Source organism: Macadamia integrifolia, chromosome 5 (assembly GCF_013358625.1).
Source record: "Macadamia integrifolia cultivar HAES 741 chromosome 5, SCU_Mint_v3, whole genome shotgun sequence".
In the NCBI taxonomy this organism is placed as follows: Eukaryota; Viridiplantae; Streptophyta; class Magnoliopsida; order Proteales; family Proteaceae; genus Macadamia; species Macadamia integrifolia.
In genome coordinates this window covers 8499641-8524307 of record NC_056561.1, presented here as the reverse complement: position 1 = coordinate 8524307, position 24667 = coordinate 8499641, and the positions used below count along the sequence as shown (strand labels likewise).

Genomic DNA, 24667 nt, shown 5'->3' with positions numbered 1-24667 from the left:
CCCAATATAGGTCTTTTACAAGAAAAAAAGTGGGGGGAGGGGGTTTGTATTCGGATGCAAAAGGCTCAGGGTTTGATTTCCTGTACTTCCATTAATTTGGTTTTGTTGAAACGAGTTTTCAATAAGAGATGTAAAGGGATCAGATATAAATGATTATGGATTGGATGGAATAAGATCCGGATATTCCTTAACTGCATACGATACCTAGGGGTGTCAAAACTTAACCCAAACCGATAAACCGACCGAGACCGAACGATAATACCCAAGCCGAACCAAACTGATCCTTATTGGATTGGTTTTGGACTGAGGTTTGTTGGGACCGGCTAGAAACCGGTCCAAACCAAACCGACCGAATAATGCCCGACCGAGACCGGCCTATTGTGCACAGACTTGGCCCGACCCTTTAATGATTGTAGAATACCTATTTTACCTCCCAAATTAAAGAATAAAAACTAAAAAGTAAAGACATGTTCACATTTTAAATAATGGTTATAAATAGAGAAATTGATTTGTAAATTGTAATAATGTTTCCATTGATTTCCTTGTTCATTATACAAAACTTGTTGGATAGTTAAATGAATGATTGGATAATAGGGTTCATTTTGTGATTTCAGTATTAGTAATCTTATTAGTAATTTGTTTTCTGTTGGTTTCAATATTAATTATTTTTCCCATACAACGATAAACCATGATTTAATCATAAATTTAAAGTGTTTTTTTCATCAAATCTTATCACTATAAGTTATAAATATAAGATTTCTTTATGGTTCAAGCCTAATAATAAACTGATCTGAAGCAATGCCAATCCAATATTGAAAAACTGAAATAAACTAAAATCAAACCAATCAAAACCAAAGTTCCTTCACGGATTGATTTTGGTCTCCCTCATTCTTAGACTGAAAACGATTCAACCTGATCGAAACCTAATCGAACCGACCGATTGACACCCCTGCAAATACCCTTAAAATAAGGATGTAAATTGAATTCGAATTTTTTATTGTCAATTTACATCTCTAACTTATGTTACTGGGCCTTTTTCATCCAAATTGGATAATTATTTTCTGAATTATTCGAATTTAGATTAGACGGATTATAATCTTTTTTTCTTTTAAAATTCATAATACAATATAATTTCCAATTTTAGACTATTCATTTACGTCCTTATTTTAAAATTATTTAAAATTGTTTCGGTTTGTGTCTTTACAACCGCTCGTTCCCAATCTTTAGTCGTCACTCGATAAAGCTTCGTCGCCCGCAGCTCTTCTTTAGCTACAGAAGTTGTATAGCAGCAGCTGCTCTAGGCTGAGGTGTATCTGCTACTGTGATCCTGCGCAGGGAAAAATGACTCTGAACTTAGGTTCAACTTGGTTTTCCTCCCATCTCACCCACCCCAATCCTCATTTCTCCAAGATTTCTGTGATCTCGTCCAACAGCAGAAGTGCTTTCTTGATTCTCCTCTTCGGAAGGTACAATAATGAGATATCAGCTTTCAATTTCAAGCGCCTGCTCTGCTATTCCTCCACCTCCTCTTCTTCTCATTCGGGAGACCTCAGAATCCGCGCTTCGGTAAGTGACAGAGCAGACGGAGACGCTGAGAAGTCTGTATCAGGACTGTTGGACGAGGAATTGCTGGGTCAGGTTTCAGGCGCTAAAGATGCTGACGAAGCCTTGGACATGATCGCTCAAAAGTCTAACAGAGATGGAGGCGTTGTGGGAACATCCGATTGCTGTTCAATTATAACAGCCGCACTCGACCGCAACAATGCCGTCTTGGCACTGTCTGTTTTTCACGCCATGCGTTCGAGCTTCGATCAACGTATCTCTCTTATCCCTGCTCCTGTGGCTACTTTTTAATCGATATAACGCTCTGGGAATCTTGTTCGAACATTTCCTACATAGGAATGCATCAAACTCTGATCTTTACAGTAGTTTTTTCGTTTGTAATTTTGAAATTGGTGTTGTGAATGTTGCTTCTCGCTACTTCGGCCCAAGTCTGGCGACTCTGGCCTGCCGTTATCCCCTTTGTCGCCTTCAACTTCAGCACTTCTCACTGCGCCACTAGTGCTTGCTCCTCATTGTACATGACCGAAACCACACCATCTTAACGTAACTTCTCCTCATCTTGTCACCTATTGGTGCTACACTTTAGTTGCTAGGACTACGATTGTTTCGTTTCTGGTTCTAAGTTTTGTATTATTGCATCTCATCCATATGGACATGCTCACCTCAGCTATACTTCGGATGGATTAATGCGTGGGCATTTCTTTGCATGACTCTCGCCGTTCTTCGTCTTGATCGCACTTGGAAGCTAAAGAGCAAGATCATACTCCCTCTTCCCGTGTTCCTAGTTCTCTTAAATTTGTCTGGTTTTCTTCTTACTATTCATGAGATTTTTGTTGCTTTTATGGTTATGCTATTGTCTTTTGAACGCAAGGGATTCATTTAATCATGGACAGGTGCAAATGAAATGGATCCTGTTGAGAGATGGAAGTGGTCCAGGCCGGATGCTTACACTTATGCATCTTTGGTTCGGGGCCTTGGAGCATTATTGCGGGTTTCTGATGCTATTAAGACACTAACTGATGTTTGCCGGGTGGGGGTTTCTTCTGGGGAGGAGGTATGGTGTGATTGTCTTTCCAACATCTTTGGCCTCACAGCCAAACATATGGCTCATGCCTTTGTGAGAGTTCAAATTGACTATCAAAATGTATTATGAGCTTTTTGATTCTATTTTCTGGCTTAACCAAAATCTCGCTGCTTTGTAGAGTAACCAATGGATTGCCATCACAAAAGAAACCAACCTGCCAAATGTGTGTATAGCTAAAAGTATATCTAAAAGGAATGAGATTCATTGTTCTTGCTGGATCCCATCTCTAACCGTGAAATTAACCTATTGGAACAATTTCTACTGTTTGAGCTTCACCTTTTGAGATGGGGTGTAGCCCACCACTAGAAGGTTCTCCTACAATCCTTATGATTACTTGGAAACTGACAATTACAACTTACAATATCCTCCTACATTTCTATCCCCAAAGAGCAAGCAACATATTGGGACTTGGTTTCTAACTTACCACTCAGCAAGATACATTGACCCTCTTTGACTGAATCTTAAGGCTGCTTAGGAGAAAACTGCCTGGAGATACCCAATGTGTACAGTCCATACCGACTTTTAAGTCGTTATTATTGTCATCTTCATTTTTGTCAGTTTTATGCTGTTCTCTATTTATATATATTATATTTTTTTTGTGGATAATTTTGCAGGTCCCTTTTGGGAAGCTTGTGAGATGTCCTAGATGTATGATAGCTATTGTTGTTGTACAACCCCAAAATGGCATTCAGGTAAGCATTCAGAAGACTTCCATTGTTGATTTGTCAGCTCAACTCAACTCAGCCTTTTCCCAACTAAATGCAGTCAGCTACATGAATCTTCTATTTCCAATCAACTCTATTCAAACCTGTACATGTTACCAGTCCTAACCATGCATGTCTTTATTCACTTCTCCTACAGTCATTTTAGGCCTACCCTTGGCTCTTTTAGTTCCTACAATTTGAATCATGCTTGGAGTGACCTATATGCCAAAAAACTGGTACGGTGTGACATGTATAGGTGGTGTTTCAGACTGTTTTTGTTGTGAAAATTTTATAGGCTTTTATGGAAAAACAGAACCGATGTCATGTTGCCGAAAATGAATCAAAATTTTGAAAAACTGTTCTCTATCCTTCCTCTTTAACCAGTCTGCTATTCTGGTTGCATATTCTCTACCATTTTTCAGGCTTCAAATTCTCGTCTACCAGTAACAATTTTTTTTTTCTCCATGTGGGGTTCTGACTGGCATTGTGGAAGAAACATTTATCGTTGTTTAAGAAATTTCAGTTTTCCTAATGTTTATACTAGCAAGGGCTATTCATGAAGTCCCCAAAATTTAACAAGTTGCTGCCCTGCATTTTAAGTATCAAAACCAGCATTTTTCTCTTTATAACTTTTCTGAAATCTGATTAATGCATATTTTTCCTGCAGATTGCATCCTGTTCCAAGTGCCGCTATCAGTATGAGCTTGTTTCTGGAAATATCACTAGTATCGAGTCGGAAGAAATCAGGTCATTTTCAATCTCTGTTCAACTTGCCAATGTATTTTTTGTCATTCAAGCAAGTTCCCCATTAATATATTTACATTTTTCTTCTATGCCTTCTCTCTGTTTGCCTTTCAGTATGAGCTTGTAAGTTGCCCATTAAATGGTTTTCTCGGTCCAATAACATGGATCAGTAGCAGTGCCTGTGGTGTTTGTCCTGTTTAAAAAAAGGCAAAAATCCTTGCACTGCCTGCTTTGATAAGCTTATCAATGCGGTCCATCCCCATTCTGCCATGGGGGGAATAATGATGCGGCAACTCTGACTGTTGGATAGATAATACATGGTTTGGGTTAGCCATATGTCAAATTTCAGAGCCTAATTCAATCAAATACCCTCATGTGTATTGGTATGCATTCTCATGTATGTCCATGCACACGTACGGTACTCTGACTATTATTTTGCACTCTCCAATGGTCATGAATCAAAGCTCTACCAAGGTTAAAAAATTTCGTATTTATGAGGGATTCGACCTCGACTGAAACTGAAAAATTTCTTGGTGAAATTTTGGAAATTCGGTAAATTTCATATGTAATTACTGGTAGTCGTTTCATTTTGACACTTATCAGAATCAAATTTTTTCGTTGAAATTTCGAACCATGACCTGTACTTGGCCACTTGCAAACTCTATTTGGGCCTGTAATTTTGCATATGAGGAGGGGACCTTGGTATGCCTGGCCTGAATCGGCATATTTTTGTGTTTTACTCCCCATAACTCCTCTTTTGCCTAACAGAGCCAGTATTTTCCCCATCCGATCTTCCACATGCTAGAGATTTGGGCTATTGATGAGCTTATAAAAACAGGATGTTCTGAAAAGCTTTTTTCCTTTGATTAAACTATGCAGTTTGTTGCTGGTGCATAATTTTTTCATATTTGTTAGGAGTTAGACTATCTAATGCGTGATTAATTGCTTGTCACTATACGTCTTCTATTTTGTATGATAATAATCATTACTCCCTCTGTCCAAAATAATTCTCACTTGGGAAAAGCACACATTTTATGGAATGGTAATTAATTCTCTACCTTCACCCTTTGTCTACAACTTGGATTCCGAGTTTACCCTCATTGAAATTGTGAAGAGTAAAATGTGAAGCATAAAAATCAATGCATTAACTTTTAGTGTGCAAGGGTATAATGGGAAAAATGGGCAAGCAATGAAATTAATGCATTAAAAACTTGAAGTGTACAATTATTTTGGAACATTTAGAAAGCCCAAAGTGGGCTGTTATTTTGGAACAGAATGAGTTTTTTGGGAGTATTTTGTTTCTTAAGGTTTTGTTTGGTATGGATTCTCAGAATAGATTCTTCTCTATTTTCTCACTTCAGAATGCTTTCTGGACCTAGAATCTATTCCGAGAATGCATACCAAACACAACCTAAATTTACTGGGACATGGAGATAACAAAATGATCAACAAAGAAGTGTCTTTCTTACATTAACTTGTAATCCATTTATACGATTTAAAATGCTACAAATTATTCTATGTTCTTTCTTTGCCGACATTTGATGTATTTACAAACGGTGTTGATCCTGGGATTCCCTTTTTCTAAGGATCTCCTCCTGCCGAACGCAGCATGGATATTCCACCATGGGAAAGGGGCCTGAGGTTCCTGAAAGTAATGAAGCAAAGCACTCCTGCAGCTGTGCATTCTATTGTGGTACATATTTCTTGATACTTAGTATGCTAGATGCCTTTATTTATTTCTTGCTTTAGTTTGCATAATGCATTTATTAATTTCATACTTTTGCAAAGACAGTCCTACCTGGTTCCTTCAATATGAAATTCTGTAGTTATGATATTCCATTTACTTATCATTTATCGGATGCATCTTGTATGAGTTTTGTCTTATCTTATATCATGCATTGACATTGGACAATGGCACTGTTATTCTCACATTGAACACATTTTAGGCAGAAAAGGGCATCCTAAAATGCCCAAAAGTCATGTTAAATTTAAGTTAATCCACCCTTTACTCTCTTCACTTTTCAGGTCCAGACTCCCACTGGCACTGCTTGTACACACAGGTTTGCCACTGAAACAGTTGAACTTCCCGCACAACAGGGGGAAAGAGTAACCATATCTCTTGCTGCTCCATCATATGTGTATCGGAAGGTTGGTCCATTCCAATTAAGCCCAAAAGCTCCCGAGTTCAAACCGGGAGAGCCCATTTGTCTAACAAACCACAAAAATGGCCGGGAGTTCCAGTTGCTGAGAGCCCCTGCAAGGAGTGGAAGTTTTTCTTTGTATAATCCCTCCGTCCTCTTTCCAATTCTTGCTTTGCTGGCTACTGGAGATGCTGCCTCTGGAATAATTGACCCGAACTTGCCCCAGTACATTTCTGCCGCTGCCATTGCATCATTCGCTCTTGCAACTACCATCAACACTGTAGTTTTGCCCCAGTTGAGTCAGGTATGTCGGTCATCTTCTTTAAGCATTGATTTGTTATTTTATTGCTTGTACATGCATGGATAGGGTAGGAATGGCCACGAGGGAGGTTTTGCATAATCCTACTCCCACCATAACCATTTCCTATAAACCAGACCTCCCCTGACCCATCTTGTCTAAAATCGAAACCCAGCACCAAGTTACAAAAAACTGAAACCCACCGGCACCTGACCATATCCTATTGTAGGTGTGGTGAGGTGGGGCAGGTTCCAACAGATGCAAATAAACTGTTAAAGTTCGAACAAGAAAGAGGGTAGGGAAAGAAAATGGTAGGACTGTGAGGAACCAAGGAGTTGTAAGTCTCATCTTCAACTTATCAATAAAAAACCTATTTATATTGTCTCATGAGACAAGGAGCTGGGTATAGCAGCTTATCAGAGTGGAGGTTAGAGAACTTGAAACCGATCCATGCTCACTGTGGGTTACATATCAGAACCCACATCTTCTTGACACCTATGAAAGCTTGCTCCATACCCTCCCTGATTGGGCTGGAGCAGGAAATTCATCTGTTTAACCCCCATCCCCCTTTTTGATATGTAAGGTGCAGGCATGACAGGACTCCTTGATCTTAACGACAACTTGCCATAGGTTCTACCAGCTAAACCAACTAGCACCTTCAAAACCTAACAGATGAGATTAATTTCTTACAGTCACCAACTAATCTAGTGCTCATTAACCTGCCCACAGTGCCATCTCTACCTATTGATGCTGGGTTTTCCTACATAGGAGATGTCAAAGGTCTAATTAGCCTGGTCATGGATCACTTTCCTAGATTTTTTTTTTTTTTTCTTTTAAAAAATTTTCTAATATGTTCTGGCTATTACAGAGTGGAATCTGGATGGTCAAGATCATGTAGTTGTGTTGATCCAACCCCCATACAATCCAGCTACCATTACCAAAATTCAGACCTTTCAGAACATCTTGTTGATTCTATTTTCCTTTTGGGTTTTCTTTCCCGTCACTATGCCTAGTGAAGTATAACACTTCACTATCTACCACGTGCAGTACATGGGTTAGTCCATGTGACAGAGGATCAGACAAGCATCTCATTAGTACATTTTCAGCATAGCTAAAATTCCAAAAGATGTCATTTTGTATTTTATATTCATCTCCATCTGATGGCATTTTGGTAATCTTACTAAAACTTTGAATCAGAGTTTGGGCAACTTTCCTTACTTTGGACTAAAGTTTGGCCATTGAGATGTATGTGGTGTCATCTGTGTATGGACTAAGCCATGTACTGCCAAGTGGCAAATAGTGAAGTGTTATACTTCGCTAGGCATTATGACACCTAGTAGGACCTTTTTTTTCTTTGGGAAATTATCTGGTACCACCCCTAAAATTGAAACTAACCTAGAGTAACACCTAAAAATGAAAATAATATCCACCGCAACCCTAATTTGTAACACCGTTAACTAAAAATGTAAAATAACTTTTTTACCCTTCTATTTAACCTCTAAAGAATTCATTTTTTACCATTTGAAATCCTTGCATACTCCTACCATCTATATGGTAGGAAACAGTGGCAACTTCGATTTCTTCAGCAACCTGATGAGAAAGGGATTCTTGAATCGAGGACTATGATTAAAGAGCCGATAGACGCAGATGATGTAGATGTTGTCTCGAGGACTGTATTAAGGATCGCGTACCAACGTTGCTTGCAGGAACCAAAGGAGAAGATAGATGCATCAGAAAGAGGAAGGCGGTGGTATGCTATTGCAAAAATAGTGTGAGAAAAACAAATTAGAACCTGAAAGATAGGAACAATCAAAGAAACAATCCGTACCTAATGACTATACAACGACCTTTTCTGTAGCGCTGCAAATTTCTTCATGTACGAGAAACCAAAGACACCATTTTTATAGATTTACAAACAAGGGTTGCAAGAAAGGAGCAAGAAACGAGCAAGAAATAAGAAACCCTTTCCTTCTAGTTCAATAAGAAAACGAACACCCTTTGTTTGCTATAATCTTGAAGAGAGAGTAACAATCTCCGAAACAAAAACAAAACAGAAATGAAACCCGAGAGAGAGAGAGAGAGGTGAAAGGTTGCAAACAACGGCCTCTGTTCTTGGAACATCCGAAGCAAACGACGGCCTCTGTTTTTTCTAAGAGAGAGAGAGACAGGTGAAGGGTTGCAGACAATTTCTTATTCTGTGCTTTCTCTTATGGGATCCCAACCATTTCTGTGTCTTTTCTCATTTATTTATTTTAGGGTTGGGGTTTTGGATCTATGAAATTTGTTGGACTTAGGGTACTAAGGTAAACAAACCCCCGCTCACCCCTCTGCAAGCATTTGTCTTCTCTTTCGCTGCCACCCACGATTTTGCCATCCAAGCCATTGCAACGACGGTGCTGCAGTCCTTGCCAAGATGGAAGATGGGTGAAAGGGGAATCCCTTCACCCACTACTTTATTAATCAATGTCAAGGGTACTAGGGTAACTTTACATACCCATAAGGGTAGTTTGGCCATGTAGATAATAAAAGACTGATGACATCATCACTTAACAACCTAATTCTAATGGAATGGGTTTTTTAGAAATAATTTTATGAAAGTGAGGGATATACGACATATTATTTTCATTTTTGGGTGTTACTCCAAGTTAGTTTCAATTTTAGGGGTGGTACCAAATAATTTCCCCTTTTTTTTTTTTTTTAATACTTTTGCTGATTCTAATTCATTCTGGTAGTTGAAACAATTAGGTTGGGGTTTTCTTTGTCATGAAAGTCCTACCATGGTTTCATTAGTTCACTTCAAGTTCCAGATAGTAATATGAACTTAATAGTTCCATATGGGAATGATTTGCATTGCAACCTGAACATGCACAAATTAATGTTGTTGTGATGCTTATCTTTTCTTTATCATGTTCCCAGCTCCCTGAGAGGACAGTGGATGCAGTTGCTATCAAACAAAAACTTTTATCTCAGTATGATGTACTTCAGGTCCGGATTAATGATTTAAAAGAAGCTGCAGAAAAAGAGGTAATAAAGTGCATGAAGATTATGCTTATGCTTGGTTAAATAGTTTGTATGCTGACATAATGTAGTAAATGCATAATATTATGTAGATTTTTAGACTAGTATATGTATTTTGGGAACCTTGTGCTCATCAAAGGATATGACGTTTGTAAGAACTAACTATCGTTAAACCTGATAAAATGGCTCGTCTTCAATTTGGTATGTTAGTTTAACATTAGTAACAGTGCTTTATGGAAACTATATCTAGAAAATTTAAATAAACTTAGGGAGAGGGTTCCCCACGATGCCAATGTTGGGATGAATCTAAACACCACACCAATGGTGGTGCTGATAACGATCATCCACATGGGGCTTACATGGTCAGAGAAGGGGAGAAAAGATAATAATGTGAGAGGGAAATAGTATTTTTGGCATCATGGGAAAGTTTTTTCCATAAACTTGTTAGTGAAATGGGCTGAACTGATGCATGATAGACAAGCTAAAACTTTCTTACTGACATATTCAATTGCCTAAACCAATTATTTGGATTTAGACAATTCATGAGAAGTATTCAATTATGTTATAGCTAAGAACCAAAAATTTTAAGATTTATTCTACCAAGATTGTCCGGTTGTGCTAAACAAATAAAATTCCATGCTTCTTGTTGAGGTGGCTTCAAGTCGGTTTGGAAGGGCCTTTTTGTTTTCCTCTATGCTTGGTTCAGGGGGTTCTTGCACCTTGGGTGTCCAAGGAAATTTCTCTTTCTCCTGGAGAAATTGATCTTCAAATTTGTGCAAAAAATGCCAAAGGTTGGGACCATCTCTAGCTCATCCCTCATGGCAGCCTGCAAAAGCAGGACTTGCATAATTTCACAGAATTATGGTGCCCCTGTTTATGAACAATGAGATGAGCCAAGTATTAACCTTTTCCCATAAAGGAGGAATTATCTATTCATGCGTGATGTTTGTAGTATAATTTGACTTGTTTCCACTATTAAAAAAAGATTAAAATATGACTTGTTTCCTGTATAGGTGTGGATGTTGGCTCGAATGTGCCAGTTGGAGAATAAAATTTTAGCTGTTGGAGAGCCTTCTTATCGGTGAAATCCTTGAACATTTCTGGAATTCATTTTCGTCATCATAATGAATATGAAGGAGATCATTGTCCATTAGTCATTAACCAGGTTTTAGGCATAAGTAGAAAAGTATAGCTTTAAAGGTCTCTCAAAGAAAGTTTTCACATCTTAAAACAACCATTTTTCTTAGTGCTCGGAGAAGCAGAGTAAAAAGGGTACGTGAAAGTTTGGAAAATTCCCTCATGGCACGAATTGAACTTATTGACAGCTATGCAAGAGTAAGTTCCAGGGACGGAGATCTCTTTTTTCTCATAATTGGCCTTTCAGAAATTTTAGAAAATGATGATGACATTCTTTTTGCTAGATTTCTTCAATGATTGAAATTGAGGTGGAAATGGATTCGGATGTTCTTGCTGCTGAAGCTGTGAGCAACGCGGTGTGTACAACTAGATCGTTAATCTGCCCCTTAACCTGATCTAACAGTTTTTGTTACGACTCTTGCCAGTCATGCTTATAAAAACCGATAATTCATTTTTGACAGGAGACTATTGCAGAACAGATACAGCAAATAATGGAGTTAGAAAATCTTGAAGAGGTCTGCTCTTGTTACTTGAAATCATTGTCTCAAGACTGTTTAAGGGACTTCTATTTAGCACAGATGTGCCGAATGAAGATAAATTTATCCAAAAATAAGAAGAAATTTTTTTTTATAGGATTCACTTAGAAATTTCGTCCTTAAGATTTTCGTTTAAACTGTGGTTGCCACCAATATGGGTGCAAATAGAAGTACATGTGAATAGAAATTAGAAAATTGTAATTGAATTTTTTTTAGATGGGTACCCTATAGAAGGTGGGGGGGGGGGAGATGACAACTAGGAGACTCGAACTCGAGGCCTCCTGGTGAGTGTGCACTTATCACACCACGACCTCATCAACTGTGCTAGGCAGTTGTTACTTTAATTGCATTAGGCTGCCTGGAAAGCAATTGTCTTTGGAAAATTTACTTGGGACTTCCCAAGAGAGGAGCACTACCTACCATTTTTCTTTGATAAAACTTTCCATCCAGTTTGGTTGAAGAAACACTCTCTCAAACATGTTATAAGCTGCCAGTATATTCATCTATCTTAAACTTTTCAGGGCAACCTGAGAGGCCACAGTTTTCTTTTGACAAAACTCTCCTCTCTTTCTAGGCAGCCAGACTGGAACCCCCCCTTTTAGTTGCTTCTGTTGGCTTTTGTTTTTTCTTCTGATGTGAGACATCAGGGAAATTTTTTCCCGATAAAAAATAGAGATACAGATGGAATATTAACGAGAACCATCCTTTTAGTAGTTCCTATTTGATTTTCAATCAGGAGTCAAATTTCATGACAGTTAATTTTGGGTCTGGTTTGCCTGAGGCTTGGATTGTACTTCATGACTATTCATTTTGTTTGGATTTCTGGTTCTCAAAAGTATATATATTTATGCAGAGATGGAGAATACAAGCTGAGGCAAATGATGAAGCAGAGAGACTCCTCAGTTTTCAACCAGTGCCTATGGAACATGTCCAGGACATATTGTGGTAATTTGCTTGTCTCAGATTTATACTTGTCATAGCTTTCAGTTGCTATCTAATGGTGTATGACCATGGTTTAAGTAAGCTGAATCGGGAAGCAAATTGTCCTTACGTGGATATAGATGCCGATTCGGCTGGAATCTACCCTAAAAAGAAACTACGAATTGACTCGCATCGGTGTGCTGATTCCGATTCTTACAAACCAACCATGTGTATGACAACTGTATGTCACCGGTTTCTTTCCTTTGAGATCTCTTTGGTGAGATGTCCTAATACTTATTGCTTTCTCAATAGATAATGGATGAGTGACAAATCGGTGACACTGCAAATTCTGTCATACCCTGGAGATGAATTCTTAAAAAAATTTCATGATATTCCATCGAAAAAGCTTGGAATCAGAATGCAGTTTCCTTATTGGTGCAATGGCCAGAGGCCACCGTGCTAGTGTGGTAATCTCCATATCATATTGTCTTTGTCTGAGAGAAATGGTGGCAGGCCTTACTCCTTGTAAATGATATTATTTGTTGATGATCAACCCCTCTTGGCCACTTTTTGTTAACCAAAAGTATGAATTGAGTTGCTCCTCCATCACCACCACCCAACCCACCCACACCCCCCCCAAAAAAAATAATAAGAAAACAGAAAAAAAAAAGAAAGGATAATTTGAGTTGAGTTCTTACTTTACTGTCAGTGTTTATGGATTCAGTTTGTGCTGATATTATAGATGTTGTTAAAAGTGGCAAGATTAAGGAATGGTTAGAGTGCATGGTTCTTTATATGTTGGTTTGGATTTTTATGCTCCAGGGGATAGGGGCGTAGGCTGCAGGTATGAGTAAATCAACTTATTTCTCAGACCCTGTTGTGATTGCTGTTCTGAAAGATTCAGGTAAATTTTTGGTTAGATTTGACTCATATTCCTTCGAACGGAATATGAAAACCCATCTAATGCACATGTATCAACTACTGTGCATTGTCAGTGGGGCCCCATTGGAATAGTAACGTGACTGAAAGGTAGAGTGGAGTGGGCCCTCACATTTTAGCAAAAGGAAAAAGTGGACAATAACATGGCCTGTGGCACTTGCAACATTGGAGGGTTACCAGTGCATCATTTGAGACTTTATAGGTCACACGAACGTGGTTGGACTCATCAAAAGTATAGTTTTTATATAGCAATCTATATGTCATCTATATTGTTGGAGGGTCCAACTCAAACTGTCCAACTCAATACCTTATACCATTAAGTGGAGATAGCTACTCAAGCATATGAAGGGTTTTTTTTTTTTTTTTTAATATATATTTATATATATATATATATATATATGCGATGGAGCTTGAAAACCTTTCGCATGGTGATAATACAGATTAACCTTTTGCATAGTGACAATACGGATAGTGATACATGGCCAAGAATCCGAATTATCACCATGCGAAAAGTTTTCAAGCTCCATCTCATCACTGTAGATTTTGTCCACTTTCCATCCTTTCTCCGTAGCCTTTTTCATTGCTTAAAGAAGGTCCTTTGGGTGTTCAAACGAGAGATGCTAGCTGCCGACGGCTAGAACCCTTTGACCCACCATCAGTGATTATCTGGCAATAATCAATGGCTCCTCCTAGGTCATAGCTGTAGTCTTAGGTTGTGAGTTATATGCATTCTTGGAATGCATTTTATGGTCGATAATCCATTCAGAATGTGTTATTTTAGAAAGAGTGCATTCCAAACGTGACCCTCGTAAACCGTAAAAGTCTAAACTCTTTGATTACTTTCTCAAACATGTTGTGGTTTTAAAATAGCCCCCTAACTTTGACCATGTTAGAGTTGGCCTACAAAGATTTTCCATAAGGTGCGCTTTGATACTCATACTAGTGAAGGGATTCGTATAGGACCTAAGCAAATAAATACCAAATAGATTGTGCATGTATCTTGATTAGTGCACCTAACTTTTTTAGTTTCCAATTTTTTTTCTTTTTTGATAGATTTTCCATAACTTGAAATAAGTGATATTGGAATGGAATCAAGAAAAGATCTTATGGTAGTGGGATGGGTGTTGGATTCTCATCACATGTATGCCCAGGTGAACATCCAAAATTCGACTTTTTATCCCTCCCCAAGGGAAAAAAGTGTCCCTAGGACTCATCAATGTCCAATTGAAGCCCACCCCTAGAAGCCATCAACGGTGTGAAAGATCCCACAGCCGGAAATATAGGGGGGTAATCCTGGTAGATGTGGTTCTCCGGCATTGGCCTAGGCCTAGGCACTGCTCCTTCCATTCCAAAAATAGCCTCCTTCCTATTAGTTCCACAGGTCATTACCGTCTGAATTTGATTTCCCATTGCCAAAACTTAGTTTCTATTGCCATGAGCTCTGTCATGGTCGGAGCCAGAGAGGGAGAGGGAAGGTTGGATGTAAATTACAGCCTTAGGCACTCCCCTTGTAGTCCCACTTCATTGTATTAGGGAAGAAAAAAAAAATAAAGTTAAAATTGTATTTATAATCTCTTACAAACAATAGATGCCCAAGAGTAGGATTGTTTCGATCCCTAACAATAGGGTTGGGAGTTTGTCTTGTGAAATCACATGGCCACATCACCAACAATGAGGGGATTCTTCCTCCCTTGACTGTGAACAAAAACTTTAGCTATTTCAACTTAGGCAAAAATTTCCTGCACATGCAGGGCATTCATGGGAAACAATTTGCCCATCTTTAGTCACCAAAACACTCCATCCCTATAATAAAATGAAGTCAATTTTTTGAGGAATCTCCCGTGCATGAATCCCTTTCCCCCTCTTTTAAGTAATGAAAAATTTAGTGTAACTTTAGGTTCACAATGAATGCATAAATAAGAATTAGTAGGTTTACGCTATCACTAAAAATTTGGATCCCCACCTACTGTTTTTTTTTCTAGTGTGGCAAGGAATCCCACCAAAGATGCCAAATATAAGGAATATAAGAAAATTCCCTAGAGAACTAGTGATATAAGCTCTCTCTCTCTTGTTTCAGTTTTGATTTCATGATTAAAACCGTAGAATAGAACTAATCATCTTTTCGAGTTGAATAAGTAACTTGGTAAAATTATATTCTTCTTTACTATTTCAATAATGTGGATAACCCTAAATTCTATTTCTTTTTAATATTTGATAAAAATTTGGTGGATCATAACTTTAATAAATAAATAAGAGTCTTTTTGTCGGTTAAAAAATGTAAAAAGTTGACCGAAACACTTAAACAACAACCTAACATTATCCCAACCAAATGAGGTCTTTTACATGGAATCTAGTCCTTCAATCATATCTATTCAATGTCATATTGGGACAAAACCTAGAGTATGCATATTTTATGTCACTGTTTCTCTTCTATAGCCCAAACACGACTTAAATTTAATATAAAATCGAAAAAAATATTGAAATTGAACCAAGTCAATTGGATTTTGATTTCTAAAATGTATTTTTTATTCTCGATTCGATTTCAATTTTTTACATTTTGTATCTTGAATCAAACTGAATAATCGAAACCGAATCAATTAATAACCTTACTTGGCTCAATTACCCTGCCCGCTCAAAGAATATTCTCAAAAAAATAAAAAACATAAAGAGATGACCGTTACGTAAGATTCATAGACATCCAATTGAGCAGTAACAATTTTGTGGACGTCGACCGTGCGATTTATCAAATAGGGGTGGTTTCGGTATTACGGACAAATTTTTTGTCCCCATCCAACGGTTTATGCACGATCATGTCTTATTTATTTATTTATTGGGAAAATGTCCCTTTATTATTTATTTATTCATGGAAGGTATAAAGGGTCGCGCAATTGACGACTGGGCCTTCGGAGTGGTTATCTCGGAGCTTGGGACTCCGTCTCCGACTCTCCGAGGAGAACACGTGTCATAATTCAAAGTTCACCTGTTCTTTGTCGCCATGTATGTAGGTGAATCTCCATTTTCCAAGAGCGGTCGTTGTAAGGATTTTAAAAACCATCGAATTCTATAAATTTTCTCTTTTCTGCTGCTTCTAGTCTTCAATTCGATTCGCAAAATCTCCTTGATCTTACGTTACCTACTTAGTTTCCTTTCAAGCACCGCACTTTCCCCCTTTCCCTTTATATTACTCTGCGCGGATCTTAGCTTTCGATCTCCATTTTCGTTCTTGGCAGCTTTGTATTACAGTCGACCATGGCGAAAAACATTTTAGTTACTGGTGGTGCTGGGTATATCGGCAGCCACACGGTTCTTCAGCTCTTGGTTGGTGGATTTAAAGCCACCGTTATTGATAATCTAGATAACTCATCGGAGGTCGCCGTTAAAAGAGTTAAAGAACTCGCCGGTGAATTTGGAAGTAATCTCGTCTTTCACAAGGTACGGACAAAAAATCGAATTCTTTTTCTCTTACAATGATTTTCCTTTTATCTTTGTTCTATTGTTTAGCATCTCAGCTGTCTCTTATCATTTTCGGTTGGGAATTCTGGTCGGTGGCGGCTGGTTTCAGTGGATGTTTGATTTTGCTATAGTTAGTTATATCGATTTTGAAACGTGTGAACTTAACTATATCTTCCCGTATCTTGCCTCGAGCATAAGTGTATTTATTTCGAAAGTTTTGACCGTAGTTCCTCAGATAATTAGGTATTTTCTCTATCCCTATAGCTTATACCCTACGGATGAAGTGTATACCCTATGGATGAAGTGTACTGGTTTTTGGAATTCGAGAATTCGGTTGTCAGTTGGTTCGATGTTTGATCTATCTTTTTCGTTGTAAGAATTTCTGGGTAATTTATGTAATGTTTGCCGGTAGATTCAGGTCTTTGTCTCTTTTTCTTTAGGCATCTTATCTGGTTGGTCTTTGATAGGAAGACTGATCAACTCAGAATGAGATGGGTGACCACATTATTTCCTTACGTACACTTTTGATGCTTTTGTAAGATGGACATGGGCTGTATTCGTTTTTTTTTTTTAGTTCTAGTCTTTGTCAAGTCTCTATATATTTTTAACTTATGGGATGGGATGGAATTGGAAATTATACAAGGAGCTTTGCTAGCTGGATGAGACCAGCCCTTGAATTGGCATATTTCCCACTCTATGTCTGCAATCCGTGCCATTGTCATATCATGATGCATTGGGTAGGATTTCCCCTTCTTCTTATTACCTGGTTCAAAGACCCTTCTATCTTTAATCTCAGTGGATCTATTTTCCAACTACTAATTCATCTCACCTGCACCATGCCTCAGATTACTAATACTCTGCTTCCTCCCCAGATTGACCTGCGGGACAAACCAGCACTGGAGAAACTTTTTGCTTCAACGAAGTAAGGTTTCACTGTTTCTGATAGAGCTTAGATCATTCTTCTTTAATCCTTTATTCATCTCTCTGTTTGTAAATTTGACCTTGTAATGTAATGCTAGATAGAAAAACTACCGATCCCCAGTAGGATCTTCAAACAGTAGACAAAAAGGTAATAACTGTAGGTTTGTTTACAGGACTTGGAACCAACTAATAACCCCACAAGTAATACTCCGGAATAGTCACTGATATTCACTATCAAACCCCAATACAGTAGAAACAATCCCACACAAAAGAGACAGTAAAACAGACTAGGAATACCCTAGCCTCAGGTCACAGAATATGGCAAAAACTGAGAAAATTAGATAACACAAGGTCTCAGCTAATGAGTAGATATAAGGACAGAGAATACCATCAGTTATTGGAGGCCATAATATCCAGTAAGCCTCAGAAAATCAACCGGATACATTGGCTGAATCAAAATTTGGAGTACTTGAATTAGGGTAGAATATTGGAGATTTATTGCAACTCCTTAGGCTTTAGAAGGCCTCCAAGTGCTGGTTGGAGATGACCTCTGGGGAGCCCTATTAGACCCCCAAAATATGGGCTTCAGATGACCTTTCAGCAAAGAGATCTGGGTTGCAGTTTGCTGCATAGAAAACCTCAACACAGCAATGTCCAGACAATGTTTGCAGCCTCAGAACAATAGCAACAGCAACAGCAACAGCAGCAGCAGCTGAATTGGTCTTCTAGCAGGGCTGGGATAGGCTCAATAGTACTCGGGAAAATTAAGAAATAGAAAGGGGAAAGAGGGAGAATCAATGTATCGGAAGGGGGGGGATAGGGATGGCTCTCTCAGCCGTGGGCCTCTCATCCTCAACTCTCTCAGTTGATCTCTCAGCCTTTCTCAGACCATGGTTGTGCAAGCAAGAAACAAAGTTTTCATTTATTCAACTGTGTAGAAAAACTTACAACCATGCAAGAAACAAAGTTTTCATTGATTCAATTGTGTAGAAAAGCTTACATTAGTTGGTTTTATATAGGTTCAGCCATGCCTTCAAAATAGAAGGTTACAAAAATAGAAACTTAAGGAAAAAGGAAGCTTGAGAAAGTAGAAACTTAAGAAAAGGAAACAACTCCTAACGAAAGGCCTTCCTAAGCTAAATTTACTCACTTGCTAAACACTAAGAATAAAATAAAAAGGGAAAGAAATCAAGTCTTCTGGAAGAACCTTGCTCTAGCAGTCCCATATGGGGTCCACAGCACTGTTCACATGAACAGTTATACATGAACAGTATTTACGGATACTGTTCACGTGAACAGTAAAAAATATCTTCCAAATTTTATTCTAATCCTCTTCTTATTTTGATCTGCATTACTCTGGATAGTGAGAAGCACCTACAAACTTGGTGGTTTTGTAACATTGTGCATTTATTTTGATGATTGGTATAAAAAACTTCTGAATCTTCTGACTCAATTGTTTCAACTAGTCATTTTTCTCATATTGCTTTATTTACTCCTATCTTTTCTACCATTGGATCTAATGACCCACCCAAAGCATTTAAACTCTAAGGCTGCAGTTTGTCCTTCTTGAATCAGAGTCAGTACACATTCAGTGAAGTTCTATTTAGTAGTTTTCTTTCATATTTTTGAATATACGAGTAAGAATGTAAGATTGTAGTAACAAGACTAGTTGGTTTTTACTCGCATGTAATTTTCTTTTTGGAGATGTGAGGAATCATATATTATGGTTTACATTATTTTTTTCTTTACCTTGCTATTTTTCTTTTGGGCTTTACTTCGTTCTCTAATAATTTTATGTATTTTCCTTCCACTGATGCTGCAGTTTTGACTCTGTTATTCACTTTGCTGGATTGAAAGCTGTTGGTGAGAGTGTTCAGAAGCCATTGCTTTATTATAATAACAACATTATTGGCACCATTAATCTCTTGGAAGTCATGGGAGCACATGGGTGCAAAAAGGTAATGCTTATTAATTTGAATATAAGTTTTGGAAATGCTAGAAACCACTGAACAAACTCAATTATTGGAATCCTTAATACATACACCCAGATTTTTAGGGGTGGGGTGCAAAAATCTATATATTATGCATATCCTACAACTTTCAGCTGAATCTAGAATTGAGTAAATATAGTATAAGGCTCAAGTTATCTTTGCACTTCATTCAGCACCTTTTTTTTTTTTTTCAAATATCGATACTTGAATAGAATACCTTCAGCCTTTGATGCATAATGGCCAAATTATAATCTTGTTCTTTCAATCCATAATCTAATCTTTGAAGTTCTTAAAATATGTCAGCTTGTGTTTTCATCATCTGCTACTGTGTATGGATGGCCAAAGGAGGTTCCATGTACAGAAGAGTTTCCCCTAGAAGCAACCAATCCATATGGACGAACCAAGGTATGTATTGGGCAATGTTGCTGCAGTGCCTGTAGGAACTTTAATAGACACAGTTGTTGGGTGAGGCCTATATGTGCATGAGGAAAAGAGCATCCAATATTTTTCTCATTTATGCTTCTTTATCTGCTGATGCACTCATCATACTGTTCTTGTCTCTTATTTTTTGCGCAATTTCATCCTCTCTTCCCTAGCAATCATCTGGTGAATGATTTTTTGCAGCTTTTTATTGAAGAAATATGCCGTGATATCTATCGTTCAGACTCTCAATGGCAAATCATATTACTTAGATACTTCAATCCAGTTGGTGCTCATCCAAGCGGTTATATAGGTGAAGATCCCCGTGGAATTCCGAACAATCTTATGCCCTTCGTACAGCAAGTTGCTGTGGGCAGAAGACCCGCGCTGACTGTTTTTGGAAATGACTACAGCACAAAGGATGGTACTGGGGTATGTTTATCATATTTCAGTTGATCTATCAAAGATACAGTTTACTAATTGTTTTACTAGTCTACTTCTTGTTTGCTTGAACTTCATGCTGTTTATCCTAGATACAGCCGAAGGGATATAATGTCCCCCCCCCCCCCCCACAATGCATGCGCCTTAGGGTGGTTTAGTATAAATTGTGTAGGTTCTCAGTAAGTTTTCAATTTAGATATTTATAACTTTTTAAAATGAAACAAAATAGAAAAGAGTGTGCAGAAACGTTGTCATTTTTTTTCTGGAGTGAATACTTACTTGTGTAATGATATTATATAGTTTTCTAATCATGACTTAATTATGACTATTTCTTTGTTAAAAGTTCCATCTAGGTTGTTTTAGTTTGATATTAAAATAGTGTATTTGTTCCATTCTTTATTTCATCACTGTATAGAGTGATGTTGGTGTGGTTCATTCCTATATTGATCTGCCTATACATTCCCCTCTGTAAGTCCACTTTGGTTTGGGCATCAGTTACTGAAAGATCAAAGAAGAAGCTGGACATGGGGAAGGTGAATGCTTATCTAAGTTTGGAAGAATTTACCGTGGCGTCCCTTGATATTATTTCTGCCCATTTCCTCTGGCCTTAACGGATCCAATCTTTTTTGCTAAGTGGATCGAAGAAGTCCCGTAGCAATATCTTTGGACTAGCTGAAGTGATGCTTTTAAATATCAATTGGTAGATGGGAGCAAAGGTTTGCCAAACCAAAAGAGTTGCATGTTTGGGGTTAAAAAGCATAATTCTTGTGAACCAACTCTTCTTTTTAAATGGCTGCAAGATTTGACATTGAAGTCTCAAGCCTCTGGAGGATTAATTTTTTAATTTCTCCATTTATCTGTCCGTGCTCCACTTACCTTTGTTTTCAGTTGTTCTATTACTGGTCTGGGATCTATATGCGCTGTAACCTTATCCAGTGAGTAAGAAGGTTTGCTGCATCACTGGTCTGGGATTGATATCTAGACACAATAAGCTTAGGCCTTGGTGCATAATTCAGATGTTTCAGTTTTCTATTCTTTCTCTATTCCTTGTTCTCCATATAAAGTATGCCATTTTGGTGCTCCTCCTTTTCAGGTACGTGATTATATTCATGTTGTTGACTTGTCAGATGGACATATTGCTGCCTTACGAAAGCTATCTGACTCTAATATAGGTGCCTTCCTCTCTCTCTCTCTCTCTCCCTCTCCCCCAGATGCATGGATGTACGCACCATTCTGATATTTCAGCAGGTGAAAACCACAAGTGAATTATATCATATGATACAGTCACAGATCAGTATATCACTTGACTATTACAGACATTTCACCATATTTATGGGTCAAAGCAGCAAAGTTTCAGAATCCATGTCCAGAAAGGGGTTTTGTTAAGCGGGCTGCTAACCTGATGTTGATTAGATCCTCTTTTTCTGGGATATTGATCGGATCCCCTTTTTTCGGGGCTTTGGGATCATCAACTCACACATCATCAGAATTGTAACATTTCCAGGCGAAAATTGCCAGCAAACCATTTTAATAAAGAAAGCCGGGAAATACAGATATTGCAAACTGAAGAGGAAACTGGAAGTAAACACTCGAATGAAACTAAATAATTGCCAGAACATTGCATAATCCTTCATGCATTAGATAAACTGTTAAAACTTAAGCCGTTCAACTTGATTGAAAATTATTATAAAGTTTGAATTTGATATATCACTATCTGCCTTTTGCGAACTGAATTGAATGTCAGGATAGAGTGGCCTTGTCTCTGACGGAGCTGCTAATGTTTCAGGTTGTGAAGTTTATAACTTAGGAACTGGAAAGGGAACATCTGTGTTGGAGATGGTTGCTGCATTTGAGAAGGCCTCTGGAAAGGTACATAGTAAAGAAAATGGTTTTACCTTATTTATCATAATTTAAAAAAAAAAAAAAAAAAAAGCACAATGCGGTGTGGACTCACTTATTTGACTTCCATTTTTCTCCCTACTGATGCATTAGTTTTTATAATGTTTTCACCTGTTTTTCTTCTTTTTCTTGGTTCTGATGTGAAATCCTTTGCCCATCTCAGAAAATACCATTGGTTATGGCTGAGCGACGACCTGGTGATGCTGAGGTAGTTTATGGATCTACGGTGAAGGCAGAGCGTGAATTAAACTGGAAGTAAGTCTCAAGATCCATGCCGATACTGATAAATTTTAGCAAAATTTCATTTACACGGCCTGTTCAGATAAACCCTACATATAAGCACTCCTAGTGATAAAATTTGTTGGATACTGAACATATAGATTTGGGGAAGTTGGACATCTGCTGTTTGGGTTGGTCTAGTAATGCATGCATTAGATTTAATTCAAGCTTTGCTATATTAAGAGCTGGCCTACTGGGTGGACTATCCAGTAATTTGTGAACAAGATCCTCTCAGGTGCACCAGTCCCATCCAGTGCACATTGGACTGCTGGAAGGCACTTGGGGTGCATTCCCCGGTGCTGCCAACCGTCTGATGCCTGCTGGAAGGGCTGGTGGACTTGAGAGGATCCAGGTCCAGTAATTTGTGGGCCACATGGATATGTTTCTATGCTCAACTATGAATCTAGGTTATTTTCGTCATGTGTATATGTCTCTTTTCTAGTGCCACCATCTTACTCATCAATAATGAATGCCTTGCAGAGCGAAGTATGGGGTTGACGAGATGTGTAGGGATCAGTGGAACTGGGCCAGCAAGAATCCCTATGGTTATGGAGCTCCAGACTCTACTAATTGATTAAAATCTGGTTGTAACAATGTTCTGACATTATAGCAACCCTACACCTTAGTCCTTAGTCCTTAGTCCTTAGTCCTTAGTCTGACCTCTGCATCCTGTGGTTCTTTTCCTCCCTTTTAACCTCCTCTCCCCCGACCCCACTTTCCTGTTCCTGGGGTTTGAGTAGCAGGGATTGATGATACCAGCTTCATCCAAATCTTCTGTAGGAATAATGTGGTGATGAGCTCTTTCACCATTACTTGCTACTGCATTGTTAAAAAGAGAGATGTTCTGCAATGCATATGCAAAAAGCTTTCCTGCAATCATGTCATTATTCAGATGAATAGGAAATTTCAGATATATAGATCATGATAAAGACCTTTGTGAGGTGTATCTTCTGTTTATTCTTTCTCTTCCCCTCCGCCCACCCCAGTTTTTTATTTTTTTAACTTTTTGTGGATGGCATCTTTGTTTAATTGATGTTGATTTACCTGTTCAATCCTAAGATCAGCCATGCTCGCTTCTCTTGCTCTGATGATTAAAAATGCTTATCAGGTTGGCTATTGGTGGTTGGGTTGGGGGGTGGGGTTGGGGGTTGGGGGTTGGGTGGTCTAGGCTCCGTCTGTTTGCAACATAGTAAATTCATTAATGAGGAAATTTCACTCCCCTCCCTTGAATGTTTAATCTATTACACTACCCTTTCCTGTCTAAGTTGTAGATTCTATCAATTGTACCTAACCATGAGTGAGAAACTGTTAAGTGATGAATTATGTTGTACAAAATTGGTTTATTGGTTTAAACCCCAAAATGCCCTTAGCCCAATGGAGATGATCTAATTGCGCTCAACCCTTGGTGTCATCTTCTTCCATGAGGAAACCATTAAGCTATTGGGATTTGGGGTTCTTGAACTTGGGATTTACAGTTTTGAGATCGGAGAGAGGGATTTAGGGTTTTCGCGATCGGATTCTGCCTCTCCATTGTGGGATTTAGTGTTCTTGATATCGGGTTCCAGATTTAGTGTTCTTCCGCCTCTCGGATCTGCGATTGGATTCCAGATCTAGTGTTCTTCGGCCTCGCGGCTTCGTCCGGCTCGACAAGCAGTGGCCTGAGAATGAGATCTGGCCGGAAGCTGCGCCATCGTATAGAGTGTCGGAGGCTCATCGAGGTTGAAGTATACCAGTCTGTACGGTTCCCATTCCGCAATTCGCTCGAATCGTATTGGAGCGTTTCCAGTTAGGGTTAGAGAATGTGAGATTGTTAGGAAAGAAGAATTTCGCCATGTTTCCTTTCCAACCATGAAGGGGAGAAGATCAGATGTTCAAAGTTCTATTAACAGTACAGGACGTCAATGAGAGTAGAGAGACGGCAATAAAATAGTATCAAAATTCTGCAAAAAAAAAAATAAAAATTGATTAGATATAAATGTAGAATCGCAGATCAGATTGAGGAGAAGAATCCCAATGAAAGATTTAGAAATATTTTAAGTTAATGAGTTTTTCCCAAGTAAGAACAGGGGATATGCAGAAAGCTAATTTTCATCATTTTTCTCAGAATATGGATACGAGTAATCTCCAAAGAGTTTGCAAATAACATTCAGATTCAAAGCTCAGAGAGAATTAAACCAG

General features: G+C 38.3%; 1 protein-coding gene across 3 annotated transcripts; it reads left to right on the top strand.

Annotated features, from left to right (window-relative positions):
* Window positions 1–1226: 1226 nt before the first annotated feature.
* On the top strand, window positions 1227–23435 carry LOC122078669 (UDP-glucuronic acid decarboxylase 1-like). 3 transcript variants are annotated; one of them, XM_042644755.1, is made up of 21 exons: window positions 1228–1816; window positions 2457–2617; window positions 3262–3339; window positions 4019–4098; window positions 5704–5788; window positions 6121–6540; window positions 9451–9558; window positions 10566–10633; window positions 10800–10887; window positions 10974–11045; window positions 11151–11204; window positions 12079–12170; window positions 16316–16517; window positions 17411–17460; window positions 19282–19417; window positions 19754–19855; window positions 20075–20302; window positions 21405–21483; window positions 22098–22180; window positions 22374–22465; window positions 22970–23435. In XM_042644755.1, exons 1-21 carry the CDS (start codon window positions 1342–1344, stop codon window positions 23061–23063), a joined length of 2847 nt encoding a protein of 948 aa, XP_042500689.1. In that variant the 5' UTR covers window positions 1228–1341; the 3' UTR covers window positions 23064–23435. The 3 variants fall into 3 exon arrangements, with proteins under 3 accessions (XP_042500690.1, XP_042500689.1, XP_042500691.1); XM_042644757.1 differs by lacking the exon at window positions 1228–1816 and having other exon boundaries at window positions 2554–2617; window positions 5682–5788; XM_042644756.1 differs by lacking the exons at window positions 10566–10633; window positions 10800–10887; window positions 10974–11045; window positions 11151–11204 and having other exon boundaries at window positions 1227–1816.
* The last annotated feature ends 1232 nt before the right edge of the window (window positions 23436–24667 follow it).